Source organism: Girardinichthys multiradiatus, chromosome 24 (genome assembly GCF_021462225.1).
Source record: "Girardinichthys multiradiatus isolate DD_20200921_A chromosome 24, DD_fGirMul_XY1, whole genome shotgun sequence".
Classification (NCBI taxonomy): domain Eukaryota; kingdom Metazoa; phylum Chordata; class Actinopteri; order Cyprinodontiformes; family Goodeidae; genus Girardinichthys; species Girardinichthys multiradiatus.
In genome coordinates this window covers 10,003,853-10,031,506 of record NC_061816.1, presented here as the reverse complement: position 1 = coordinate 10,031,506, position 27,654 = coordinate 10,003,853, and the positions used below count along the sequence as shown (strand labels likewise).

At 39.6% G+C, this 27,654-nt stretch overlaps 1 protein-coding gene across 4 annotated transcripts; it reads right to left on the bottom strand.

The window, feature by feature from the left end:
* On the bottom strand, positions 1-27,419 carry LOC124861236 (DNA-binding protein SATB2-like). Of its 4 annotated transcripts, none has more exons than XM_047354778.1 (12): positions 27,274-27,419; positions 21,966-22,214; positions 19,722-19,901; positions 15,601-15,727; positions 13,539-13,662; positions 10,707-10,809; positions 7,885-7,935; positions 7,225-7,787; positions 6,933-7,151; positions 5,691-5,843; positions 2,537-2,728; positions 1-1,106 (listed from the first exon to the last, which is right to left on the bottom strand). In XM_047354778.1, exons 2-12 carry the CDS (start codon positions 22,168-22,170, stop codon positions 483-485), a joined length of 2,541 nt encoding a protein of 846 aa, XP_047210734.1. In that variant the 5' UTR covers positions 22,171-22,214; positions 27,274-27,419; the 3' UTR covers positions 1-482. The 4 variants fall into 4 exon arrangements, with proteins under 4 accessions (XP_047210734.1, XP_047210733.1, XP_047210736.1 ...); XM_047354777.1 differs by lacking the exon at positions 27,274-27,419 and adding an exon at positions 26,299-26,451; XM_047354780.1 differs by lacking the exon at positions 27,274-27,419 and adding an exon at positions 26,299-26,451 and having other exon boundaries at positions 7,225-7,757.
* Between the last annotated feature and the right edge of the window lie 235 nt (positions 27,420-27,654).

The window sequence follows — 27,654 nt, the reverse complement described above, 5'->3', positions numbered from 1 at the left end:
TATATGCATGATTTTATTTTAACATATATATTTACTACAGAATTCAAAATGATAAAGAGGCTTTGCTTTGACTGGTTTAGCAGCAGTTTAGCCAACTGTAAACAAGGTGGTGTTTCATATTTAGATAAGATCTTTTGTTACTTTAAAGAATTAAACTAGATGAATTATTGCAATGCCAGAAAAGGCATTAACTTTTTTGAGGATTTCTTTTTTTATCTTAATGTAGAACCACAGCGTGGAATAAACCTAAAAAAAAAAAAAAAGTGAGAAAATCCTAAACGGGCCACACTCAACCCAGAAGGCAACTCGTACTACCTTCAGCTAACTGTCCTTAGATAAATATTTGTCCACAGTTGTTCAGATATTAACGAGCTCTGATCATCAGCTCTGGTAAAGGTAATTGTGATGACAATGAGTGGTTCTTCACAGGCTCTGGGTGTCGTTCTTACAGTTTGATAGTATCCTCCGTTCCTTCTCTGCTGTTATCTCTGCTGTTCAGCAGAGTGGGGACTGTCCACGCTGCTGTAGGGAGATGGAGAGGAAGTTGCTGGTCCTGAATTCTTCCCATCGTCCCCATCTTCCTTCTCTGCCTCCATTTCCACCTCTCCGTGTGCATCTCTTTCTGTTCTGAACGTCTCCACTGAACCTCTGCCATCCTCACTTGACTCCTCAGAAGGAGAGAGAGCCTCCTCCCTCCTCTCGGCCGTGCACCCTCCATCGCTGGGGCTTGAGCTCTCCCGGTCGTCCTCCCCAGAGATGGGTTCTCTGGCCTGACTGTGATGCTTGACATTATAACGTTGGTTCTGGAAGAACTTCACGATTGTGTGTTTGGGCAGGTCTAGCTGGGCTGACAGGGTGTGAATGGCCTCCTGGTCAGGGTAGAGTCCCACATCTCCAATGAAGCTCTGCAGGATTCCCAAAGCCTCCATGGAGATCTTTGTCCGAGATCTGGACTTCTTTGCCCCTCCACCTCCAAGGCCAGGACTCAGCCCTCGCTGTGGCACGTCCTCTGGGCCTTGCAAAGCTGGCAGCAGGGTGACGGGCTGTGGCTCTTCATGAACTGGGGATGGAGTTGTTAAAGGGGGAAAAGGCTGTCTGTGGAAAGTCTGAAGAAAAAGACAAAAGTTGAGACACTGAGTATAAAGATTTAAGTCTCCGATTTAAATTTGCACTCCAGATACAACATGCTGCATTTGCCTGTGCATTGCCTTGTAAAGCTATTCATACCACTAATTTTGTACATCTACAGTTACATTTTTGCACATTCTTTGCAAAGAAGCTCTAGCTCAGTCAGATTGGATGGAAAGCATCTGATTAAATCAAATTTCAAGTCTTGCCATAGAGTTACAATTGGATTTAGATCTGGACTTTGACTGGGCCATTCCAAGACATTAATATGCTTTTAACCATTATGTCGCATCTCTGGTTGTATGTTTAGGGTTGTAGTCCAGCTGGACAGTGAACCTCTGCCTTCCTTTCCCAGCCTGTCTGTTTAGGTGGACGTCCATGTCTCTGTATGTTTGCATTGGTGTCATCCTTTTTCCATGCTCGGATGATGAATTGAACAGGACTGTGAGATGTTCAAAGTTTGGGATACTGTTTTATAACCTAATCCTGCTTTAAACTTTCTCCCTGACCGGTCTGGTGTGTTCCTTGGTCCTTAAGACGCCGTTTTGTTGTCTAACAAACCTCTGATGCCTTCACAGGAAACCTGTATTCATGTTCAGATTAAATTACAGAGGTGGGCTCCATTTACTAATTACATTATGTGCTCTATCAGATAAAACCTGAACAACACAAAGTTTGTGGTGGTAACGTAAATTTGGAAGGCATTGTAATTGCATGTAGGCAGTCATTCACAATGAACTCAGACTTTCTACATCTCCATCCAGGAGTTCTCTTGCTGCCTTTCTAAAGATTTTACATCCTGTGATGCTTAAAAAACCTCAAACTTTACATCTGCTAACAAATAAGCAACTAATCGTCTGCCACTGCAGAGTCAAAGGAAATAAAAGCAAGAGGAAGTGTGATTGACCAGCCTCCATCATCCTCCGACATGCACGCTAAACTCCAAAATTCATCACACAAACAAGCAGACTACTAGAGCTTATTAACAGGGTGGGGTGGCCAGCACACCCAAACACAGGAATCCAACAGCATAAATCTGTGGTCCATCAAAATTAAAGGACCTAAATAAAGATAATGGCAATTCCTTTTTTCTCAGCTTCAATAATTACAGGCCGTGTTGTGAATAATATTGAGGTTAGGGCCAGACTGGAGAACATTTTGGTTTTGGGGAGAGGGTGGGATGGTGGAGTGTTTAGCAGGAAATGTGTGGGCCGATCATTTACCACTTCTATTTTCAATGAGTTATGGGACACAAACATGACAGTAAGGAGGCTGGTTGAGAGGAGCAGGTGGGGAGATCAGGCAGATGTTTTCTGAATAGAACTGGCAGATTTTAGTCATCACTTTGGTTTGTTTGATCTTTAAAAAATAGATTTAAACATGAGTTACTCCGATTTAGTCCTTTTACCTGCTGGTCTGGGATGTGCAGGACGGTGTGGAGTCTGTCACTGTGCTGCTGCCTGGACTCTTCTTCATAGACCTGGTCTCTGTCAACCTGCGGTAAGGCCAGGAACCTTCTGATGGTGCACAAGTTCTCCCACAGAGTGCGGTTCTCAGGGCTTGGGGACTCTTTCCACCTGAGAAGCTCACATAACCAACCCTGGAGCAAACGCATACGAAAGAGGAACATTTATTTATTTATCTGTGAAATATCTGCTGGAAACTCAGAAAGTTCCTGCAGTGCTCAGCCACCCCTCGCTTCTTTGGAGCCAGGGGTTCTTTTAATGAGTCTCTCAGGGTTTTTAGTTTAGGACATAGATGTTTTTTTTATTCCTTTTTCCCAAATCTGCTTAGTTACTGGAGAATGTTTGTTGGGTAAACCTCTAGAAACCAACTTACAAATTTCTCTCCTCCGCTCATAGGTAACTATGAGCAGAGGAGAGAAACCCAGACATCGCTCTCTCCACTGAGGTTCTCCAGCTAGTTCTGGGGTATCCCATGGAGTTCCGGGCCTTAAGGACTATATAATCCCTCCAGTGAGTTCCAGGTCCTTCCCAGGATCTCCTGCCAGTGGGACAGGCCCATAAAACCATTAAAGGGAGCTGATGCCATTCTGGAAAATACCCTCCTTTGCACCTCTAAATTTGACCCTACTTTGGATCCATAGACAAAGTACCCCAAAAACAGTCACTCATGCCATAGGCCTTTAGAAAGTCGTATGCCTATCTAACTTAGTTGGAACATGTTTTTCATGACAGCCAAAATTAAATAAGATTGTTGTTTGTCAAGTTTTTCTGTGAAATCGATGTAAAATAGCAGCTCCTCTTTGTTTGTTTTTTTAACCACTTGACACTAACCTACAATTTATTCAAGTGTTAAAAAGCTCCTAAAACAAACTACAAAGAGAAAATTGATAAGAACAAAAGAAAAAAACAGAAAAAAAACACAATGGTTTTAGACGACTTTAAAGTTCAAAAGAAAGTCAGGCATCTATAAAGCATAGACAAGTATTAAAGAAAATACTTTCCCACTGTTTCTGTTAGCAGGTAACGTTCAGAAAAGCTGCTTCCGACTGCAAAATGAGAAAAATGTTCTGATTGCTTAGGAGATTTAAGGTTGGAGACTAATTTCATATTTTGAAGAATATAGAGCAGCATTTGTCTGTAAAAGATTGTTTTTGAGCTCCACTGAATTGATTATTTTTCTTCAGGTGAATTAATCAGAATCTGATATTAAACAACTCCTGAGGTAAATAAAAACAAAATTAAACAAAATGAAAAATATTAATTTAGCCTTCAAGTACTGTAAGAAGTCTGTTCGTCACCTAGTTACTTGAGTCAGGTAAGCAGAGGCAAGCAAACACCTAAAAACCTCCAGGATTGTAAACAGGTCCGATAACAAGTAGCTCTGATATTATCAGATATACTAAGGAACATCGTATTCTGAGGCTGTGTGTGAGTCAGAGCGGATCTGTAAACATGATTAATGCGAGTCTGCTAAAATGTCTCCATCAGATCTTCTGAGGCACGGAAACAAAGATATTTAAGTTGTTTTCAGCTCATTTCAGCTCTCTACTAGTACAAACATATTAGAGGCCAAACACTGTCCCAAATTAGTTTGGACATTAACTTGGCTGTGTCAAATAATGTGTCCTGCAAACTGGCCTTCAGTGGATCAACTTATGCTTCAGGCTTCATTGCATGACTCACTTTCTACAGAAATTCAAATCAAAGATTTTCATTTTTTATTATAAAAGTAAATCTCTGTCTATACAGATGCACTGAAACAGGTCTGAACAATAATACTACCATCAATAATTTTCTATGTGGGATACTAGTCTGATGCTGAAACACATTTTGTTTTAGTCTAAAGCTTTTATTGCCTAATCTACGTTTGGTCTTTGAAAAAAAGAGGAAATGTTTCTAAAAACATTTCTAGCTTGTTCCAATTATGTCAAGCTACCTAATGAATGTCCTGAATGAAGCGCCCCCATCCTTTCAGCTCTACCACTCATTTGTTTGTGTCACCTTTAGCTGTTGAGACATTTTCCTCAATTCTCTTTGGCTTTGGAGAGAACAGTTGGCCGACTACCGCTATGGACTTTTGTAATGCTGATAGTTTTGCACACATGTAAAAAATAACCGTTTGGCTGAAATCACTTGAGAGACAATCTACCATTGTCTGATATCGGTCTGAAGAAAGTTTGCTCCCCTGATCAATTTCAGCAGTGAGATGCTCTGCTTCAGCATAAAATTTGCCTCAAATTTTGATCTCCAATTTTCTTCAACATCCTTCTGATACATTTTTGAAATAATGGTGTACTCTGGTGGTGAGCTGGCTTTGTCCTGCAGGAACAAGGGAATGTTAAGATTGTTTTATCTCTTCCAGGCTGACCCAGAATCGGACACCAGCTCTTTTACAAGCAGCTTTCATCCTATTGCTGTCAATATGATCATCCCTTTGTCGATTTCTCTGCTCTTCCCTCCACCTTGTTTCTTTTGCGGCCTCATCTATCACCTCTCAGAATCTAAGACACAGGAATGAGAAAAGCATCCAAAAAACGCAGCTATAAAAATGATGTCTGTCTGCACAAAGAATCAGCAGAGATGTGTTATTTTCACTCTGAACTCTCCTGATGTTTTCTCCTTCTTCACGTGTCTCCCCTCTAGTGCGAGACTGCACTTTGATCTTGATCGCCCGCATTGTTTATCAGAGGATGCAGTCATGATGGTATGCCACAGCGGGTAATCAGATACCCCACACGCCCGCCCACACACACACACACACACACACACACCTCATCAACTCCTTCAAACATGATCAACTCAGCTAGGATTTCTGTATGCCTGTGTACAGGATTGTATAACAGGAGTTTAATCTGTGTAAACATGTTTAAGTTGAATCAAAGAAGCCTCAGATTTTTAGTTTTGAATATTTTTGGTTCATGTTTTTATCTGGAGTGTAGTGTTTGTAGCAACAGCAACTTATTCATATTTCCCTCTGAATGCAGGTTTTGATTAGAATTTTCGAAGACTCACAGCTGAAAGGCAGGATGGTATGTGTGTGTGTTTAGATTATCTCAATAACGTCAAGAGTTGTGGAAGTATTTTGTTGCAACTGACCTGACTCTTATTGGCAGCCACCTTGGCAAACAGAGCCTGAGAGACCTTTGCCCGCTTCATCTCCTGCTGGATCTCCTCGTAGATCCCTGATGTGATGTTCGCAAGCGAATCCAGCTTCAGCTGCAGCTCTGGAACGGAGATGCTGCATTTTGTCTATGCAAGGAAATAAAATATAAACATGATTCAAAGAGACTTGTTCACATTTTGTATGGTTTTCATTTTATATTTTTGTTTTGCAAATGAAAAAGAATTAGAGTATGTGACGTCTATTTTTATTCAAACTAAGTCAGTACTTTGTTGCTGCAGTTACAGCTGCTTTGTACATTTAGAAAATAAATTTGACCACTTCTTTGCAAAATAGCTCAAGCTCAGATTGGACAAAGATTCTCTGTGAACGTCAGTTTTTAGGTCTTGCCACAGATCTAGACTTTCTCTAGGCCACTAAAAAATGTTTGGAATGTTTAATATGTTTAGATCTTTTGATTTGATTATCTCTGGCTGCATGTTTAGGATTGTTGTCCTGTTAGAAGTTGAAACTCTGCCCTAGTAGGAAGTCTTTACAGCCTCTAACAGATGAAAACCCTCTATTATCGATGCTTTCTGATCTCAATCCCCATTTTAATTGCAACCCATTTTCAAAAGTCAGAGCTTCGAGAGCAACTCTGAGTCCAATATCCAACATGGCAGCTACATAGAATGTGTTGAATGTTGCCGATATAGCCTTTTATTTGTGTCTCTGATGGTTTGTATCACCTCAAATCAGTGACATACACAGTACTGGGAAAAAAAAGCAATCATTGTATAAAAAATAATTAAATGCCAAGAGTAGTTTGCACCAAAACAATTTGCTCATCCCAATGTTTGACTTACAGCTCAAACACTTTCAACTTGGTTGTGAGAACATTCCCAACGAGCTTTGACTCATCAAATTTATCCACCTTTACATCATCTCTGACCAACTTCTGTACATGGTGATTAAAAGCATCCCGACTGCATGATGCTTTCAGCACCATGTTCACTAATGTTCTCAGGAGTGAAAAAAAAGACAAGGATAGATCTGAAGGCAATTTGTTTTATTTGATTATATTTAGGGGTAGCAAAGTAAAGAGGGGGGATTTCTTTGATTTTAACAGAGATAACTTTAAAAATCTAAGAACGTTTTGGTGTTTTGTTACCACAAGAAAAATCCCAGCTGCTGTTCATTTACTGATCCTTCCCAGAGTTTAATTTGTGTGTGTATACCTGTGTGTGTCTGAGCGTGCTGCTGCTGCTGTTGGAGATGTGGGTGGAGGAGAGGTTCTGGTTGGTACAGGTGCTCCGCTCTCGCTCCTCCTGGTAGATGCGGTCTCGTTCGGCTTCAGGTAGATTGAGAAAGTTTTGCATTGCCTTGAGGTTGACGAGGAGAGACTGTGAGGCCGAGCGGGGATCCTCCTCCTTACGAAGGATCTCTGACAGCAACCCCTGCAGGACAAAAAGGTTCATTTTAAGATTTCATTTTACAACCCTCTTCAAACCTGAAATGTGACTAGTTTACCTGTGTACGGTTGAAAGCCACGCGGGCAAAGACGGCCTGAGAAACACTGGCCCTTTTCAACTCGTTCCTGACTTGATGATAAATATCAGGGGTGACTTCAGCACCCGAGCAGCTCATGCTGGGGTCTACAGCAGACCCAGAAACCTTACAGGTCCGTGAGATGGGAGGATGGTTGAGGAATTGCTGGTTGACTCCCTGTGGGTGCTGGTGGGCAAGAAGGCGGCTAACTGCCAGCTGCTGGTTGATGAGGTGAGCCATGGCGAGCTGCTGACGAACAAGCTGAGGGGAGAGCTGAGGGGACAGGAGTCCGCTGTGACCCAGCAGGCTTGGAGCCTGTGGGCGCAAAGGGGGTCTTGGGTGGTTCGGGCTGGCAGGATGAGGCAGACTATGAGGCTGAGTGGGGGAATGAGCGTCTCCGAGGCTGCTCTTGATGGGAAGGGCTCCTGGAGCACCCAAGGTGGCCAAATGGCTGGGAGAGTGCAAGAGAGGTGAAGGACGATGGTTGAGGATGCTAAGGTCCAAATCCCTCTCCACTGTGCCAACACACACAGGTTTGATACATTCTAATAAATAAAAAAAATGCCATCCTTTACAAAATCACACTCCTTACTTCTTAAACATTTATGAGATCAGTAAAAATACAGAAACAAATACAGGTACCTTTTATATCCGACTTGTCCAGCGAGGACCACATCTTCTCATTGTGTTCACCTAGGGTCACATGATGGCAACAAGTCGGTTAAATAGGGTCCACAAGAATTGCTCTCAAACCAGTGTGTGCCAATACTTTATTAACCAAGTGGGAAAAACTGAGCTCATCACTTGAAACACATGTAATGCATCAGATTTTTTACTGATACTCTGACTAGAAAGTAAAATAAAACCATTTATTTAGTTATTTCTGTGTCCAAATTCTCCAAAAGGTAAAACAAAGATAAAATATGTAAATACTTATTTTCTGCATTTATCATCTGGCCAAAAGTCCCATTTTTTGTCACCAGACATCTAAAAACCTGATATATCTTGGCATGGCATCAGATTTTTACCTCGTCTCTTTCATGAGTGAGACTCTTGACTTTTGTTGGTGTGTCCTGGTTTAATGTGTGTGTGTGTGTGTGTGTGCTGGGGGAGGCACTGCTGTTTTCCATTAGGAGTTAAGAGCATTTAGTTTTGTCATGTGTATTAAGGGTGACGTTGATGTGAACCATGTGTGACAGTTCCTTCCTAACAAGAGCCGTCGCTGACAGACGTCTCATGCAGCACATTCAACACGTAAAGGCCAAATCAGATATTCATATGCATACAGGGGGTGGACAGGGGAGTGTGAAAACATCAGAAAAATGAAGGTACTTGGGCAGGTTAGTTATTAAGTTGAGATGTGACTAGCAGTAAGTGTCAGTTTTAAAGTGTCTGAGTGTCTTTAGGAGGTTTCATTAAGTAAAAAAAGCAGCATAAACACTGTTGGTGGCCGAGGTGCAGGGGAGTCAGACTGTCAAAGTTTTAACATGATGGCAGAGAGACACCTTTAGGGGAACAAATGCAACAAATGAGATCAAGAACGTTTAAATATATCTGTGCAAAGACATAAGAATACATTTTTGGCATCAATGACTTAAGCCGTTTTGTGAATTTAGAGCATTTTCAAAAATAGTTTTAGTAAACAATCTTTTTTTCTGCCAATTGCTTCGTGGCAGCTCAGTCCAGTCCTATTTTGAATCTGCAGATCACGTCAGCAAACCAACAGTTTGGTATCAAGACACGCTTAAAACGACTTGCTAAAACTCAAACAGAAGCATGCGAATGCAGTGAAGAATGGATTTATGTTATTTTGCATGTGAAGTAATTGAAGACGTGCTGGTTTGAATATTTCATAAACTGATGATTTACTGGGATTTTCATGCTCATCCATCTCTTTGATTTACTGAGAATTGTCAGAGGAGAATGGGCAGACCGACTCGAGTTGATAGAAAGGCAAAAATTACTCGAATAACCACTCGCTACAACCAAGGACTGCAGAGTACCATCTCTAAACGCACAACATGTCGAACCTACAGCAGCAGAAGACCACACGGGGGACGACTGTCAGCTAAGATCAGGAAACAGAGGCTAAAATTCAAACTTGGACATTTTAGACTGGATGCTGCTAAATTCAAGTGGTAGGGTCAGAATCTGGTGTAAACAATATGAAAGCATGGGTCCATCCTGTGTTGTATAAACATCAGGCTGCTGGTGGTGGTACAATAGTGAGAGGAGAATATCATTTCAGCATTGTTTAAACACCACAACATGATTATTATTGCTGACCTTGTTCATCTCTTCATGTAACTAAGTTCAGATCATCTCAAACTGTTTAGTTGAAATCTATGACATTAAAAGGTCGTTTTAAGTTTCCGTGGCTCTAATCCCAATATCAATGTACATATTCCCAGTTTAAATGCATGCGATAGTGCATGAGAGTTCCCAATTGTTTTAAGCATAAACAAAACTCCAGTGATGAGATACTGGTTGTTTATTATAAAGCCAGTATACCTAGGTCATGGTGTGTCTGATCACAGTATTGGGAGCTTATTCATGATGTGTGGTCTGAAGAGATTTCGGTTCTGGTCTGGGGTCAGGCCAAGGCTACAACCCAATCATACCCATACCTGCCTGGCAGTGTTGTAATTAAATACAACACTGCTATGCGTATTGCTTTATGTTATGACTAATCAAAAGGATGCTTCTTTAATCAGCATAAATGGACCAGAAAGCTCATAGATGTAAGGTGTTGTACTCCCAGTGGCTCCTGGCAGTGTCAAAAAAGTCTTTAGTGATGAAGACAGGTGAGGAAGGCGGCAAAAATGGCACAGCAGGGTTGAAACTGATGGCAGAGCTGCTGAAACCTGTCACCCACGCAGGGGAACGTCTGAGATTTTGTGAAACATCTTTGTGCATTTGTGTTGCCTCCAGCAGTGGTGTTGCAGTAAAATAGGATGGAAAGCTAAAGTAATGCATAAGGGGTCTGTTAAAAATAACAAATTGAAACAAAATATGCTTTTCAAGGCATTTAAATTCGTACAGTAAATAGTTATTACACAGAGGTAGTTTGCAACATCAGCTAACCATAAACAATCTAGTTTTACTGAAACTGATGAAACTTAGAAAAATAATAATTTTCTCTTGAGACAGATTTAGCTAAAAACATCTTAAAATTGTAATTCGGACAACATTTGGAGTAAGGGCGCACACGTACTGCAGTTAATTACCGACTGATCTGTGAAATCTTTGCATGCTGTTGTCTGACAGCCAACAAACACATGCAACATTGTTAGTCATGAAAATATGGATTTACTTCATAGGGAGCAGAAACAGCAGAAGCTAATGTCGTGCTTAAGTGTTCTTAGAAAATAAATAGGAAATTCACCTGCTCCTGACATTTATCTGCCTTCTGAAACTGATTAAACGGATGTGATTAAGTATTTAATGTATGGTTTAAAAGTTACCTTTGAAGTGTTTGTATCTCTTGTACCAGCGCCCGAACTCGTGGCATTTGGAGGTGGAGACGTTTGCATAGTAGGAACTGTTCACAATCGCTGAGATCATACTCTTAGTAAAAAAAAACAGGAAAAAAAGTTATCTGGACATCATCAGGGGTAATCAAGTTAAAACCAATAAAACGCAATGCATAACCGAAGTTTTAGAATTGGTTTGCAGTTGTAGTCAGCCCTTTTTACTCTGATTTCACCAAATAAAATCTAGTGCAACAAATTCCCTTCAGAAGCCCTCACAAGTATTTAGCCGACCAGCGGTTGTAGCGGTTCTGTGAAGGCGTCAGAGCTTTGTTAGAGAACAAACAGCATCATGAAGACCGAGGAACACAGCAGACAAGTCAGGTAGAAAGTTGTGGAGAACTTTAGAGCTAGGTGAGATTATTAGACACTATCCCAAGCTTTGAATATTTTACAGAGCTCTGTTCGATCCATCATCTACAAACGGAAAGAATATAGCAGTTGTAAACCCACCAAGATGTGGTGGTCCGACTAAATCCACAGGCCGGGCAAGAGGGAAGCTAGAAAATCTGTCAGACAACTACTTGGCATGCAATCACATATGTTGTTCATGAAAGAGTGGGAAGAAGAAATACATAAAAAGTCCTGTTTGCAGTTTGCCACAAACCATACAGAGGGCAGAGCTAACAGGTGTCCTGGTTAGACGAGACTAAAATGAACTTTTTGACCTATAAGAAAAAATATATCTGTTGTCGGAAACCAAAACTGAACACCTTGACCAAAGTAAAACATGGTGGGGGCAGCATCATGCTGTGGGGATGATTTCCCTCACCATGGGCAGGCAAGCTGCATGCAAGCTGTCAGAACTGATGTAAAGTTCAATGAAGTTCAAAGGGTGAAGGGACAATTTGAATAAATAACTAACTCTGACTGCACTGTTCAATGGTTAGGATTAATAGGAATGTAAGTACCTGACTGTTGTGAAGTGCTTTGAGACGACATGTGTTGTGAATTGGCGCTATATAAATAAAACTGAATAAACTGAACCTGTTCGAGGCTAAAAAAAAAAAAGACTTGAGACTGGAGCGGACATTCACCTTTTCCAGGATGACTCTATAAATATACCATCAGAGCTACAATGGAATGGTTTAGATCAAATTATGTGTGTATTTATGTGTTAGGATGGCCCATAAAAAGTCTTAAACTAGGGGTGCCCGAAGTGCGGTTTAGGGGCCCATTTGCAGCCCCAGGCCTGATTTTGTACCGCCCCTTGTAGCAATTCAAGAATGATACAAATTTGGCCCAGCAACACATGTAGTTGATGCAGATGGGGACTTTATTTCTAATTTAGGCAAAATTACCCCCCAAAACATGATGGGTACAATACAAAGTATTCATCTTTTATTGACCACGCTTTTTGCTTTCTCTTTAGTTTCACAGTAAAAAAGGATTGCATCTACCCAGTAACTTTGATGCAACCAAATCTGCTTTTAATCAACTTAAACTTTGTTAAATGCAGCAAGCATTTTTAAACAAAGAGTAACCCAAATTCTATTATTGTAATGTACTTTTTTCTTTCTCCCCGCTTTTAAAAATCGAGCCCACAAGAATTTGCCAACTTTGTTTTTTCTTAGAAGCGCAAATGTGCAAAACCATTTTAAATTTTGTATCTACAATGATTTTCTCATGCCTTTTCTACAAAAAGGTTTGACCGCTTAATTAAAATATTGCTGCTTAGTTTATTGTTGTGCAGGTTAAACAAAATCATTTAGCTTTAGTTGTTTGAACTTTATTTTTTATTATTATATTTTTTGACCCGTAAGAACTTGACAATTTCGGAACAGGTGACAAAAGTTTTGGACACTTCTGCCTAAACAAAATCTAGTTAAGGATGAGAGGAAAGACTGTTCTCCATCCAATCGAACTGAGTTTGAGCTATTTTGCAAGGACGGGTTAAACCTTTCAGTCACCAGATCTACAACCCTGGGGGAGTCCTTTCCTAAAAAACATTTAGGATAAGAAAAGGATAACAATTCTCACTCTGCTGTCCTCCGACAACCATCTTTGACACCTCATTACCTGCTGGTTTGTGCTGGTACCACTAACCAACCTACTCACTGGTGATTTATTAACACTTACTGCCCTCCCGCCCATTCTCCTTCCTAATATAACCTGTGGTCACCTCCACAGAGCAGGGGATGCACAAACCCAACATGGGAAATGCTGAAGATGAAAACTCACATGAGTCAGGCTGCGAATGCACACCACCCACACGCTTCCCCTAATCACTAATTACATCATGACTGAGTCTTGTGTATAAATCACAAGTCCAAATGACACGCTGGGGCCTAATGACTGCAGGGTGTGTGTGCGCAGCAGCATAATTGAGGTGTGCGTGCTTGCATCCTTTCCCATGGGACGATATCAATATTTGTGCTTGTGAGGGAGTCAGATTACACACTGCGCTGAGTGTGCGGTGAAGTGATGATGAAACGTGTGTTTAGAGAAAATACTTAGCAGCATCTTGGCCATCTTTGCTTGCACATTTATGTGTCAGTATGTGTGATGCATGAACTGAATCAAACCCAGTTCACTGCCTCTGAATGCTTTATCTGAAAAGATCATAACTAGTGAAAGGATAAAAGGAAGTGTTTTCAATAAAGTGGAAAGGTAAACAGTCCTATGTTAATATAAATATGCTAATAACAACCCTGGATGTTCACTGTTGTTTCTTTTAGATTGTACAAAATTAAAAAGAAAAATTTTTCTTGCCCCTGACCATTACAACATATTACGCAGTATGTAGGATGGTCCTGCAGCCGATACCTGGGAGAGAGGACACTCCTTAGCCAAAGCGCTCTGGTTGGTGTCTCTGAGGAGCTCTTTGAGGGCGTTTCTCACCGTGGCATGAGTCCACTGCTCCGACGGCAGCTCCTCCAGCCGAGAAAAGCTGCAACAAAAACATTAATTTACAGCCAATGCAGAAAATATTCCACATTCACTCAGTTCCTAGGTTGGAGACTTAACTGGTGCTGCACTGAAAATTTGTTGTGAGATCTCACTGGTTCTTCCAAAAAGGGCTCAAGATATTTGTATTACATTAACTGATTTTGGTCCTAAATTTAATTGTTTACTCATGAAACCAGGTCAGCTAGGACACTTGGACACATTTTTGGTTAAGTCTTTAGTCAAATACCACAAAGTATAAAACCAGCTGTTCATCCCCTTTTCTCTCACTTTAGTGAAGTTTTAAAACATAAGAGTCATTTCAGTGACTAATCTGTTTTTAGAACCTGATCGGAATCACAAAACAATTATCCTGGAAAAGGAACAGTTGAAATAAATGAAACATCTCAGATTTGATAGTCATGTTGAGTGTATGTAAAAACGCATACGCATGAAAACAAGATGTGGGTGTACAATTTTTGTTCTTTGTGAATTTCCTCTAATCCACACAAAGTGGAAATTTTACATCAATGCCTACATTTATACATAAGATCCACTAATATCTGGTTAAAAACAAGTTGCAGTTGAACCACACACCTGTTGCAACCTACAAGAAGCTTCTGTTATACTTCTGGTTGGATTTTTATAGAGGCGAAGTAGAAAAACTAAAGTCTGCTTTGCGCATTTTAGCAGAAAAACTGAAACTTGGCATAATGCTGCCACCAACATGCTTGACAGTTGTTACAGCAATGGCTCATTTGCTCTGCACCCTCTCAGTCTGGCTTCAGTGTTGACAGAGACTCTGTAGTCCAACAGTTTATAATTTATAAATTACTTCAATCTTGGTGGTTTTATTTATTGGGGTGGCTGTGGTTCAGTGTGTAAAATAATTCAAAAGTTGCGGGTTTGATTCCAGCCTCCTCCTGCCACATGTTCTCGTGCCTCTTGCCCTTAACCCCAAGTTGCCAACCAATCTGCATATTGTTGCTGTGTTTGTGGTTCCAGCCTAAAGCGCTTTGAGAGGTCAGTAAAACTATGACGTTCAGTCCATTTACCATTTCAAAAACCAATTTCCTTTCATCTGAGGTCGACTGTTTGGGCCAGATACTTGAAACCAGGACACAAATTAGATGCTCCGACAAGACAATGATCCCAATCACACATCAGAACTGGTTTTGAAATTGATAAAACTGGCCAACATTAAGCTTTTCAAATAAACTGATAACTGACAGCAAAACAGCCCACAACATGATGCCACTACCACCATGCGTGACAACTAGTACATGTTATATGTTCAAAAGCCTCATTCCTCCGTGGTTTCTAGTGGCCAGTTAGCTCAATGTGTCTCTCCTCAGACCAGACGGACCTTTCAGTCAAAAATCATCTAAAACTTGTTTTAATGTGTAGAGTGACACTGTTTTTTTGACCATTTTCCTCCTTGATAGCCATGAGCCCCGAGGGTTTCTGATTTTCCAAACCAATTTCCTTTCCTTTGTGGGTGACAATTTGGATCAGTTGTGCCAACCATGGTGGGGGCACCATTGTTCTGAGGGACAATTTTGCTGCTAGTTGTACACAGTGGATGGGATCATAATAATTTGCTAGACAGTTGAAACTTTAACACAATTTTCATGCCAACTGTTTTTGAAAAGTGGATAAAGCCGATTAAAATTAAACCCAAATCTCATTTAGGCAAATATCATAAATAAGCTGAAATAAATATTCAAAACCTCCAAATTACTGATAAATTTAAACTCACCAAAATTCTCTCCATCACAGCGCTTACACCTTACAAGCTAATCTTTATTCATAAAACCAGATATTTAAGTCTCTGAAAATCTTTATTTTATAGATTTCTTTAGAATTAAAATGATCAGACTACAGGTAAAATTGAAAAGTTGTTTTTCTATAAATATAAACAGCAGTCTGTCTACCAGCTGACCTGTGCAGAAGGATCCGCAGCGTGACCATGTGGTAAACATCCAGCAGCATGTCCGCCACCGTCGCCTCTGGAGCATCCGTCAGGTAGTGGATGGGCATCGGCTTCCATCGTCCTACTTTGATAATGCCTGCAGAAAACACAAACAAAGCAGACAGGCTGAAAATAAGCTTGTCCTGTTTTTGCCACCCCCAACTCCTTTTTAGCCTTGGAGCATCATCCAAAAGCTCACCTGGCCTTAACTCGACCCTCGACTGGAAGTGCAAATGTAAACAGACCTAATTACGTTAGGATCTCTAGGAATCAAACGCAGACTGTGTAGCCCTGAACGGCCTTGTTCGTGTGTGTGCATGGGCGCCTCTTTTAGTTGCATGGGGATGGTGGTGAATAAACAAAAAAAAGGTACTTTATTTGTACTCAAGATAATTAATTAGAGGAGACATATGAAATCAGTGCAAAATTAAGAAGGAATGTGAGCAACCTGGAATCTAAGCAGGTTTTCATTTGCATGTGATGGAGAAACTCTTAGATCATCTATCTGCAGTCTTTTACCACCGTATTTGCTTCTCATAACTGGCACTAGGCATGATTGTCCACATTTCCTGCAACTGGAAATGTTTCCTAATAGTCCAGTCTGTCTTTCTGCAAGACACCAGGCAGGCAGGGTGCAGCAACAGGTATGAACAGTGCAGTGCTATACAGGTCCTTCTCAAAAAATTAGCATATTGTGATAAAGTTCATTATTTTCTATAATGTAATGATGAAAATTTAACATTCATATATTTTAGATTCATTGCACACTAACTGAAATATTTCAGGTCTTTTATTGTCTTAATACAGATGATTTTGGCATACAGCTCATGAAAACCCAAAATTCCTATCTCACAAAATTTGCATATTTAATCCGACCAATAAAAGAAAAGTGTTTTTAATACAAAAAACGTCAACCTTCAAATAATCATGTACAGTTATGCACTCAATACTTGGTCGGGAATCCTTTTGCAGAAATGACTGCTTCAATGCGGCGTGGCATGGAGGCAATCAGCCTGTGGCACTGCTGAGGTCTTATGGAGGCCCAGGATGCTTCGATAGCGGCCTTTAGCTCATCCAGAGTGTTGGGTCTTGAGTCTCTCAACGTTCTCTTCACAATATCCCACAGATTCTCTATGGGGTTCAGGTCAGGAGAGTTGGCAGGCCAATTGAGCACAGTGATACCATGGTCAGTAAACCATTTACCAGTGGTTTTGGCACTGTGAGAAGGTGCCAGGTAGTGCTGAAAAATGAAATCTTCATCTCCATAAAGCTTTTCAGCAGATGGAAGCATGAAGTGCTCCAAAATCTCCTGGTAGCTAGCTGCATTGACCCTGCCCTTGATAAAACACAGTGGACCAACACCAGCAGCTGACACGGCACCCCAGACCATCACTGACTGTGGGTCCTTGACACTGGACTTCTGGCATTTTGGCATTTCCTTCTCCCCAGTCTTCCTCCAGACTCTGACACCTTGATTTCCGAATGACATGCAGAATTTGCTTTCATCCGAAAAAAGTACTTTGGACCACTGAGCAACAGTCCAGTGCTGCTTCTCTGTAGCCCAGGTCTGGGGAATGCGGCACCTGTAGTCCATTTCCTGCACACGCCTGTGCACGGTGGCTCTGGATGTTTCTACTCCTGACTCAGTCCACTGCTTCCGCAGGTCCCTCAAGGTCTGGAATCGGCCCTTCTCCACAATCTTCCTCAGGGTCCGGTCACCTCTTCTCGTTGTGCAGCGTTTTCTGCCACACTTTTTCCTTCCCACAGACTTCCCACTGAGGTGCCTTGATACAGCACTCTGGGAACAGCCTATTCGTTCAGAAATGTCTTTCTGTGTCTTACCCTCTTGCTTGAGGGTGTCAAGAGTGGCCTTCTGGACAGCAGTCAGGTCGGCAGTCTTACCCATGATTGGGGTTTTGAGTGATGAACCAGGCTGGGAGTTTTAAAGGCCTCAGGAATCTTTTGCAGGTGTTTAGAGTTAACTCGTTGATTCAGATGATTAGGTTCATAGCTCGTTTAGAGACCCTTTTAATGATATGCTAATTTTGTGAGATAGGAATTTTGGGTTTTCATGAGCTGTATGCCAAAATCATCCGTATTAAGACAATAAAAGACCTGAAATATTTCAGTTAGTGTGCAATGAATCTAAAATATATGAATGTTACATTTTCATCATGACATTATGGAAAATAATGAACTTTATCACAATATGCTAATATTTTGAGAAGGACGTGTATCTATATTTTTTACCTTTTCTTTTTTTGGCCTTTATTTTTCACATTTTTCTTCAAAGTGAACTGACAGAAAATAGGGTGGAGAGAGGGGGGATTTTACTTCAAATCTTTCTCTACCATCTCATTAAAAGGCCTTTAATACCTTTGGAGCGATATAATAAAACGTTTCAGCAGTTTGAAAAATAAACGTTGAAAAACCTCGTTACTGGTAGTCGACCCATGCTGTGATTCAACTGGTTTCAGACAACATATTTTGTCAACATCTCTTATTTTGTATGTTTAGCACTCTTAAGAAAGTTGGAAACAATGTGTCATTACTGATTCTTTTAGGGTTTTATCAAATCTAATTTAACAACCTGGCAGCCAACAAAGCCTAAACAACTTAAGTCTTTGTCAAATGTAGAAACGCACACCTGTGGCTGCTCACTGAAAAACACTGACTTTAGTTTTATTGGATTTTTAGATGCTTTAGGATAGTTTGAAGCGGTATTTGAATCTTTTGCTTAGCCTAGAGTGGGTGAGAAATTAACATTTATATGTGTGAACCCCAAGGCTCAGTTCTTGGTCCAGTGCATCCAGTGGGAATTGTTAGACAGCTTTAAGAAAAACTTCTGTGGGACAAATAACTTTCTTCTTTGGTTAAGTCCATCAGTGTGTCCAAATAAGGGCCTTAAGTTAAATTTAGTTTGATTTTATTACTTAGAATTTCACTTTAACTTATAGAAAAACCAGAAGTACCTAAAAAGCTCAAAACAAAATAGCTTATTTTGTGCAACTACAGGAAAAGCCCAGTGAGAATCTGTTAGGAGTTTAAAAATACTGATCCAGTCTGAACCATGCAAGATGCAATTCAATCACGGAAGAAAATAGAAGAGACTCTGTATAATTTTGGTTGCAACCACACTGGAGGAAAAAAATGCACGAATCCAGCCAAAAATTATTTATTTGAAAAGAAAAGGCTTATTTTTCAGAACAAAACCTAGCTATTTAGGAGAGGTGAATGGGGGGGGATGGGTTGCAGGGCGTTGGCTACTTGGTAAGAGTGGCCTGTGTTTACGGGTCACACCAGGAATGTCAAACTGCTGTACTTTCTGTACTGCTGTACTTTCTGTGTGTATGCACCCTGTGCATGTGTCTGCAGGCTTTTTGCTTATAGCAAATTAAACATGATCAGCTTCCAGTTCAGATCTCAGACTGATGGGAAAAAAAAAACGTTTTTGTGTTGGTCCGAGATGGTCGGATATGAGCTCATAATCGGGGTTAGCCATCATGATGCTGAGTGGGCAGACTGAATTGCAGGAGGAGATAAGGCAAGAGAAAGCAGACAGGCTTTATCTATAACATACCTTTTCTGCATTGTCCTCATGTTTTCTGCTCTGATAAAGACAGCTCATCTGGGAAACAGTCACATTTTCATTCAGCTGCTTTTGTTAATTGCTAACAGGGGTAGGAAAAAGATGTTTTCCTTTTACGTAGATAAACGAAGACAGATGACCACTTAATGTGTGGCTTGTTGCTGGTAAAACTACCGGACATCCTCGTGATGTCATGTTTCTATGGTAGTCCTGATATTTTACATTTAATTCAAGTGAGCAAGATTAAAAGAAGTTTTGGGTCAAACCTCGAAACATCAGTAAAGATCTCATTTCATTATTTTTCATGGTTTGTTACAAGACTACTTAGCAGAACCCAAAAACTACCTGGACTGGAGTTTGTTTATACTTTGAGAGGAGCAATCACTGGTTTTAATAAATTTCAGTTCAGTATTGAAGCAAAGCTTTAATAAAAACCAAAAAAAACCCCCAAAAAACCAAACATGAAATAAATAAACACCTTTCCTATCCTCCAGTTACTTACCCCGAGCCTGCACTGCTGAGTTGTGCGAGTATCCGAGGGCCACAAGAGCCGTTTCCACCAGCTGTGTGAAGAGCACATCTTTACGAACCAGCACAAACTCAGCGTGACGGTCACTGCGGCTCTCACATTCGCCAGCTGCATCTGCATGCTCCACCACGCAATAGACAGGGATCATCAAACCTGCCATGAAAAACAATACGTACACAACTTTCACAAACAGGTAATTAACAGGGAAGACAGCATGTTCCCCCACATTCTAAGAGTCTTATTTCTTATTTTAGCCATTTTAGGGTCCACTTTTTAAAGAGCTCATCTTGTGACTTCAGTGATAAAAATTTAATTTTTAGGATTGGAAATGCACCTCCTCAGATTTTATCATGTTAAAACAACAAGCTTCAGATTTATGTGATAAATCAATACAAAGTAGTGCATAATTTTAAAACTTAAAGATTATATATATAAAAAGTGTGGCACAGTAGTTACAGGGAAGCTGGTCAGTGAAGATGGTTCACCTTTCAACAAGACAAGGACCCTAAACAGACAACCAGAACTACAATGGATCGGTTTAGATCAAAGCATATTCATGTGTTAAAACGGCCTAGTAAAGCACAGACCTAGATCCATGGATAGGCAAGGCCTGAAAATGGATGTTCACAGATGTTCTGCATCTAGTTTGAGAAGTCTTGAGCCATTTTGAAAAGAAGAATGGTCAAAAATGTCATTATCTAGATAAGGGCTGCACAATATTTTGCTAATCTTTTTTCATGTATCACAGAAGACATCACAACATTCACCAATATTGCATGTTTCTCTAATACAGTATTATGCAGTTCTTTAGATCTGCAAAACATGTAGGGACATACCCCAAGCGAGGTTATGGATCTGGCTCACTTTTTCTTCAAAATACAAAAATCTAATTTTTTAATGTAAATTTGTTACCCGTATTTCATTAATTTGAGAAGTGAATTAGACCGAAAGTGATTTCTCAAGAAGTCAGTGCTGATGTCAGCATTTCTGTATTAATTGTTTGCTCAGTACAGTCAGTGTTTCTGGAGAACGCTAGCTTGGTGGTCTTTTTGCTCAACTCTGGGTAAACTGGGGAGCTGACTGTATGACTGCAGCTCGTTGTAACATTGCACAACTGCATTTATGCTTGAACCACATATTAAAACCCACATGGGATAAAACTTGCTTCCAGAACCACTATTAAAAGTAATGCATCCAGGGTTCAGGAGCAACACCACCACTCCAGTGGTTCCAGTGCGTTGGTCCGGACATGTTTTTTTGGACAAGCACTCAGAGCCTGTGGAACAGTTCACACCCATCCAGTCCACCAGTCTGTCCCACAGGAGCTGTTAATTAGCAAGCCATCAATCCTCCTCCTGACGAGGACGGGACACACCAGCCAGAGCCAAAACCACAGCAGCACCAGGCACTCCATGGGCCAATAACCAGATCGCTCGGTGGAAGGGTGGAGGGAGCCAGCAGAATGTATTTGTGTGTGTGTGAACAGATAGAGTCTGTAAGATGATGCATGATTATGTTCTTGGCATGAGAGAATAACCAGCTTCTCTAGATGAGAGCTTTTTATGCGTTTTCTGGTAAGCTCGCTGCTCTGAAAACTAAAGTTGGGTTTTTTTTGTACGTTTTACTATTTTACATCATTGTCCTTCTGAGACTGCAGGGGGGGGTTATCTCTTCAATTCAGAAATAGTAGTTCACAGTTTAAGAAATTCATTGCAGGTCAATTTGACGAAAGCAATCTCTTTGCTTTGCCTTCCAAGATCTCTAAAAAGTTGTCAAAGTTAACCAATGAAACTTCTTATTTTTATATTCATCTCATTTTTTAAAGAAATATGCAATCACCTCTTTATAATCTTTATGTTCCTAATTTGGACTCAAACAAATAGCAAGGAAACAGTACCCTGTCTGATCAAACCTGACCAGAAGAAGAACATTCTGGTCCAAGTCCATGCATGACATGTAAACATTTTAGTTTTATTTTCTTGCACAAGTCGGCTGTTTAGCCTGTGATGCAAATGTGAACCTTTGAGTAGTTATTGTGGAAAATGCAGATGTAGTTCTCTAGTCATGTTTTGCAGTACAGACAAAGAAGAAAAAGAATGTGCTCAGCATCATATAGACTTCACAGTATATTCATTTATTCATCATAGATTTGCATGTTTAAACTAGTCATTTCATGCAAGTCTGTGTGTGTAATCGTTACGTGTCTTGACACTTTACCTCCTAATGGTCTTAGCCGTGTATTGCCATTCTGTTGGACCTGCGGGTTAGCAGGGCTGCCGTTCACCTCCACACGGCTCATTTTGCACAGTGGGGGTCCGGTGCAGGCTGGGCTCTCGGGTTTTGCCCCCCTCTGCTCTGGGCTGGCTCTGTCCTGAAGGTCTGGGCTCTCCGGCCCCCCTCCTGCTTCTCCACCTTGCTCCATCCCAGTATAGATTTCTAGAGGAGAGCCCAGCACGGTGTAGGAAGCTGGTTAAAAATGGGAAAGATCTATTGTTGTAACTCGATAAAACAATAATTACCGCCATTGTATGAGGAACACTCCTAAAACCTAAACTAGTGTGATTTAATAGCATATGTAGAACCATCAGTTCTGACATGAAACTGCTCATAGGTTTACTTACACACGATATATAATCTTACTCTGCTTTTCTTCAGTCGATACAACCAACGAATATCTCAGTTATTTACAGAAAAAGGAGGCCTGGACAGCCGCAGCAGACTAAATACAGAACTGTTTATTATCCTCTGTTTAGACACAGGAGTACACAACAGGCTACAATGAAAGATCTGAAGGCGTTTAAGGCGTGGACGGAACATTATAACAATGCACTGTAGTTACAAATAAATAAAACTGAGCTCAAGTAGTCATTTTAAGTGTCTGTATTTGATCTTCATCACAAATGTCTCTTCTCATATTTCTAGATGGCTTTCTTTACCTTTAGCTGCACACAGTCACACAGTGGTCCAAGTTACAAAACCTGCAGTTAGAAATCACACATATTACAGCCTTTTTCTACCCAGAAAATTGTTTGACTTTCTGAAGCAACGATCTTTGTTAAAAGTATCAGTTTTTTGTACATTAGGAGCTGAGTTTAACAGTATTTTCATTGAATCTGTAAAACAACTACTCTCTAAAAACACTTCTTTGGGTTTTTTCACTTTACTTTTAGTTAATCCAAATAGTGCTCAAGATCAACTTTTCTGACAATTTATAAAATAGTAAATATTTAAAAAGTGGAATAAATAGTGAGCTCTAGACCTTAATTCACAATCTGAAAGTAATGCTGCTTACCTCCCTCCCACGTCTACTTAATTTCTCTTATTAAAAGAAACTGAAGAACGATGTTAAAACCAGATGCAGAAGCGCTAAAATGAGCTGCATTTGCAGAAGTAGTTATAAATCACCTTTAGCAAAGGTAATAGTTTATAAAAGACCTCCCACAAAACTATCTAAAGATGTGATTAAATAGCTTATGAATATAATATCTAAATGTATATAATAGTCAGGTCTTCAGGACATCTGTACTATTAAGAGCAGAGTCCAAACAAAGAAGCCATTTCAATATTAGGCAAAATTAAATCTTTTGCCAGTATTTACTAGATTATGCATCATTGCTGAGACACATCTCAGGCCAGGCTGCTGTCCAGTATCAACATGTACCAAAGTTTTAAAGCTTATGGTTACAAAACTGCAGAACTTCTCTGTCATATACCATTCCTGTTGTCCTTTAATGAGATACTAGAGGAGATGCTGGAGTTACATGAAATGTTGCCCCTCCCCCACTTGTTGCTGTGCACTGCCAGACAGCCGACTAAAAAAAATAAAAATAAAAAAAGAGGCTATTGCAATATTACAGTCACTTAAGATAAATATTTATAAACATTTCTGGTCGCAGTCATGGTTGAGAAACTAAAGTAGGGCAACCTGTTACTCTCATTATTATAAAGCAGCCTAAAAACTACAAGAGGCAGCTGACTGCAGGCTAGCTAACATAACAGATAGCCCAACTAACCAGCTAGTAGGTACCCATTATGTTGTGATTCTGTTATTGAAACAAAAAAATGTTATAGATCATCTAGATGTAAAATTTTATTTTAGCAGCAGTAGCAATAATATTTTTCTGTTTTAAGCAACAGTGATTATATCTTGTTTTATTGAACCTGTTGTATTTTTGCTCAATGTCACGCCGGACAATCTTACACCTGCCTTTGTCCAGCCGCATCTTTTCTTTTACTTCAAAAGTCATAAAAAACAAAACAAAGAAACCAGGAGCCAGTAAACTAAATGCCCCCCCTCCATTCGCAGCGTGTAGTTTCTAGTGGTCTGATCACAAAGACAGTAGCAACACGAGTCTGGGCTCAAAACTTAGACATGACGACAAAACTCACAGAAAGTTAATATGAGCCAGCCTCTGCAGGAAGATGAAACCCAGTGTTGCTTAAGAAAGGACAAAAATCCTCCTCAAAATCCATCTTTATACATTCATTTGAAATAAACGTAGTCAAAGCTTTCTGTTGATTTAAACAGAGTTTGAAGACATTTTGGGGCATTTTTATTGCTGGAACAGATCACACTGAGCCAAAAAGTCTAAATACAATTAAATGATTATTTTCAAATTAGATTTTATGCTTTATTTGTACTTTGTAGTCCAATGTGGGGCCAATTTTCCTCCAAACTGTCCTGCCTCTTATGTTTCTGCACAGCAGATGTTACATCACTGAGAGGCCGATCTCCTCCCATCAATGTCCCTCTGGGTGCAGCTGTCCATCCCACGCTGCCTTTTATAATTCACCCATCAATCCTTCATCTTGATTTAATGACCTCGTGCACCAAAAGTCTAAAATAAAAAGCAAACATCTGAAATCTACTCCAGTCAACTCAACTTCCCCCTTTTCTTAGTAAATACCCTGAAATATACATTTTAGCACAGGAGAAGGTTTGATGCAGCTCAGTGGTACAAAGAGCTCCCTCAGCTTGAGTTTCATCTGCTTCTAATAAACACGTTTTTGGAATATTTGGGATAATGGATTATGATCGCGTCTCCCCCCTCCCCCCGCCTCATATTTCTTCCTCTAACGAGAGCAATTATCAAGCCATTAATGAGGGAGACATAAAATGTGGGAACAGAAAAAAAAGAAAATAATCGTTTGTGGTGTTTGAAGAACCCATGAAAAGCTTTGGCATGAGAAAAAATATGCAACTTGAATTAAGGAGTGTTGTAAAAAATTTAGGAGGTCAGAAAAAAAGAGTAAAAATAGCCATCTTCTTTAGGATGTTCTGACACAAATGAAGTATTGTTAAATGAAAAAGGTATGAAATCCATCAATGATGCATATGAGGACAATACAAGGCACTTGTTTGGGTTTTTCTGAGTATTCTGGGTGGAAATGTTGGGGAAATAAAAAAAAAAGGAAGTTTCAGTTACGTCTGGGTGGACCCAGAAACCTGCACAATATTTAAGCTGCAGAGTAACATTTTATGTTTTGCCTTTTCAACCTTATTACTATCTACTATATTAATGTCAATTAAATAACAACACTCAGATTGATTTGATTCTTGGGGGCCTAAAATGCACATAAAACCCACTTCAAGAAACACATTAGGTGGGTGTACAGCTAAGAGACCACACACTCCCAGCACAGACTGTTCACTTTACAAGCACACATGGAGGACAAATGTCATGCACTCTCGTAGTCGCTGAATGACAAATCGCAAATGATAGTTGATTTATTAAAACAGGGTTAAACATAAAGGGTCTGTAGCAGAGGTTTAACGGTCTTTCAGTGCATCCGAATCTGATGAAATCATTCCTGACTGAGTTCAGACAATTTATAACAGAGATGCAACCTGATAATTTGGAAGCAGGTATTTAAAATTGAGTGGGGAAGGTTTTCAGAGGACTCAAACAAGAAATAAGTTGGTTAAATAGATAATTATTCTCTACATCAATTATAGTTAAATACACTAAGCAGATATCTACTTTAAAAAGTATAATAGAGATGTTCTGATTGAATAAACATGCAGTTAAGAAACATACAGGCATAGGCTAAAGCAAATATAACAAAAAAAATATCAAATCACTTTAAATTGTTTCAACATTTTCCTAAAAATGCTAATTAAACATATTAGATATGACCACATTCTAAAATAATTTTACTTGTATTAATAAATCAAGTATTTCAAATATCACAGTCCTTCTTCCAGCAGAAGATAAAAGTTGTCCACAAACAGAAACAAGCCCTCCTAAATATTAAATGTTAGCCTTTTCATTTTTTGTATTTTATAAACATTTTTATTATAATATTTCAATAAAGATTTTGAAAAGTAACTTAAAAAATTAAATTATTTCCATATTTACTTTACCATGAAAAACGAATTAATGGCCTGAACAGGTTTTCTCACATTGCAAATTCCATTTAAAAATATCTATTTTTAGAGAAGAGGTCATTCTTAGCTTATTATAAGCAAATTTCAATACGTCCCTACACTGTCTAAATGTTCATATCCCAGTATGAAATTCGGCATACATAAATGCTCATTATCACTCACTGTATGATCGTCTTCAGTCTCAATTTCCACCCAGAGCAGCAGCGCCAAATAAAAACAGAGCTCCGTGTGCTCATGGCGGCAAAATCACAGCTGCGGCTAATAAAATCAAGCTAATAATGGCTCCGTTTGATCCAGGTGTGCCAAGTGAAGCACTAAAATCACAATGTGCGAGAAAAACAACAAAACGGCCCTTTGTTAATGCTCATATGCATGCTTAATCAGACATATTATTAATTGTATTAGCTGCAGCTGCGTTTAAAGAGTTGCAGGATTGAGAAAAGGGGGTCTGTGGGTGGGGAAATGTTCGTTGGCATGGAAATCTGAAATATTCAGGTTTCTAGAAGTTGGAGATTTTTAAGGTAATTTGAAAACACAAAATACATAGCTTGTTACTTGAATCAAGTTTTGGATAAACTTTTATTTATTGCCATGCTGGGATGTCTTAGCTCTGTTTTTGATAGTAAAATGTCTATCAGGACTATTTAGATGCCATTTTTTAAATAATTGCTATATTTTTACTTTTTGCTTCTCTATTTTACAATAGACTGGTATCTTTATTTCATTGCAGGTCAAGTGCAGAATATAACATTATTTATTTGCTTAGACTTTCAAAGGTGTCAACCAGAAGCAGACCTATTGATTATGTAGGAACTGATCTTTTAAGTGTTAATAAAAACTATTACAAATTACTGTTTATTTAAATGCTGATAAAAAAAATATATTATTCTGTAGTGAAATACAATATATCTATGAAAGAATGATGCGTTTGCCTATGGTTAGCCAAATTATAACAAATGTCATCTCAGGGTAAACAGATACAATTCATATGCAGTTATATCAAAAGTAGTTGTTTGATATTGCCATAAAGTCCATAAGTGGAAATATATTTATTTTGCAGCCTAAGTTTTTGTTATAAAAAGCCTACATTTCTAATTTCCATACCTGATAAAAAGTTTCCAGTAAATGCTGACTCACTTTTTAGGAAGTCGCTGTGCACGCGGGGTGACAAACTCCATCCATTGGTGAAAACAAATGAATCCAGCCTGAAATAATGTGAATTTCCCAACGTTTCCTTCTTTTTCTTGACAAAACGCGGAGCAGGAGGTGCACAAAGCAGGAGTGATGAGGGCAGACTGCTGCTGCTGGCAGGGTAAGGAGATGTAAAATGACACATGTAGAGAAAGAAGGGACGGAAGGAAAGGAGGGAGGGAGGGAAACCCTGAGGCCAAATGACATGTATGAACAAATGCATTTTTTTTCTTCCAATAAAAAGAAAACTGTCTTTAAGTAAAAACAAAAAAAACATGAAGCAGTTGTTTAACTTTAGATCTGTTTGGTGGGGATGAATTCAATGTG

Bases quoted from the DNA above. Each gene is read 5' to 3' on its own strand.
- LOC124861236 (XM_047354778.1), bottom strand. From the start codon at position 22,170: ATGGAGCAAGGTGGAGAAGCAGGAGGGGGGCCGGAGAGCCCAGACCTT. The intron at 19,902-21,965 runs GTAAAGTGTCAA...TTTTCATGGCAG, and splicing joins ACGGCTAAGACCATTAGGAG to GTTTGATGATCCCTGTCTAT. The intron at 5,844-6,932 runs GTATACACACAC...TTCCTTGCATAG, and splicing joins GCACGCTCAGACACACACAG to ACAAAATGCAGCATCTCCGT.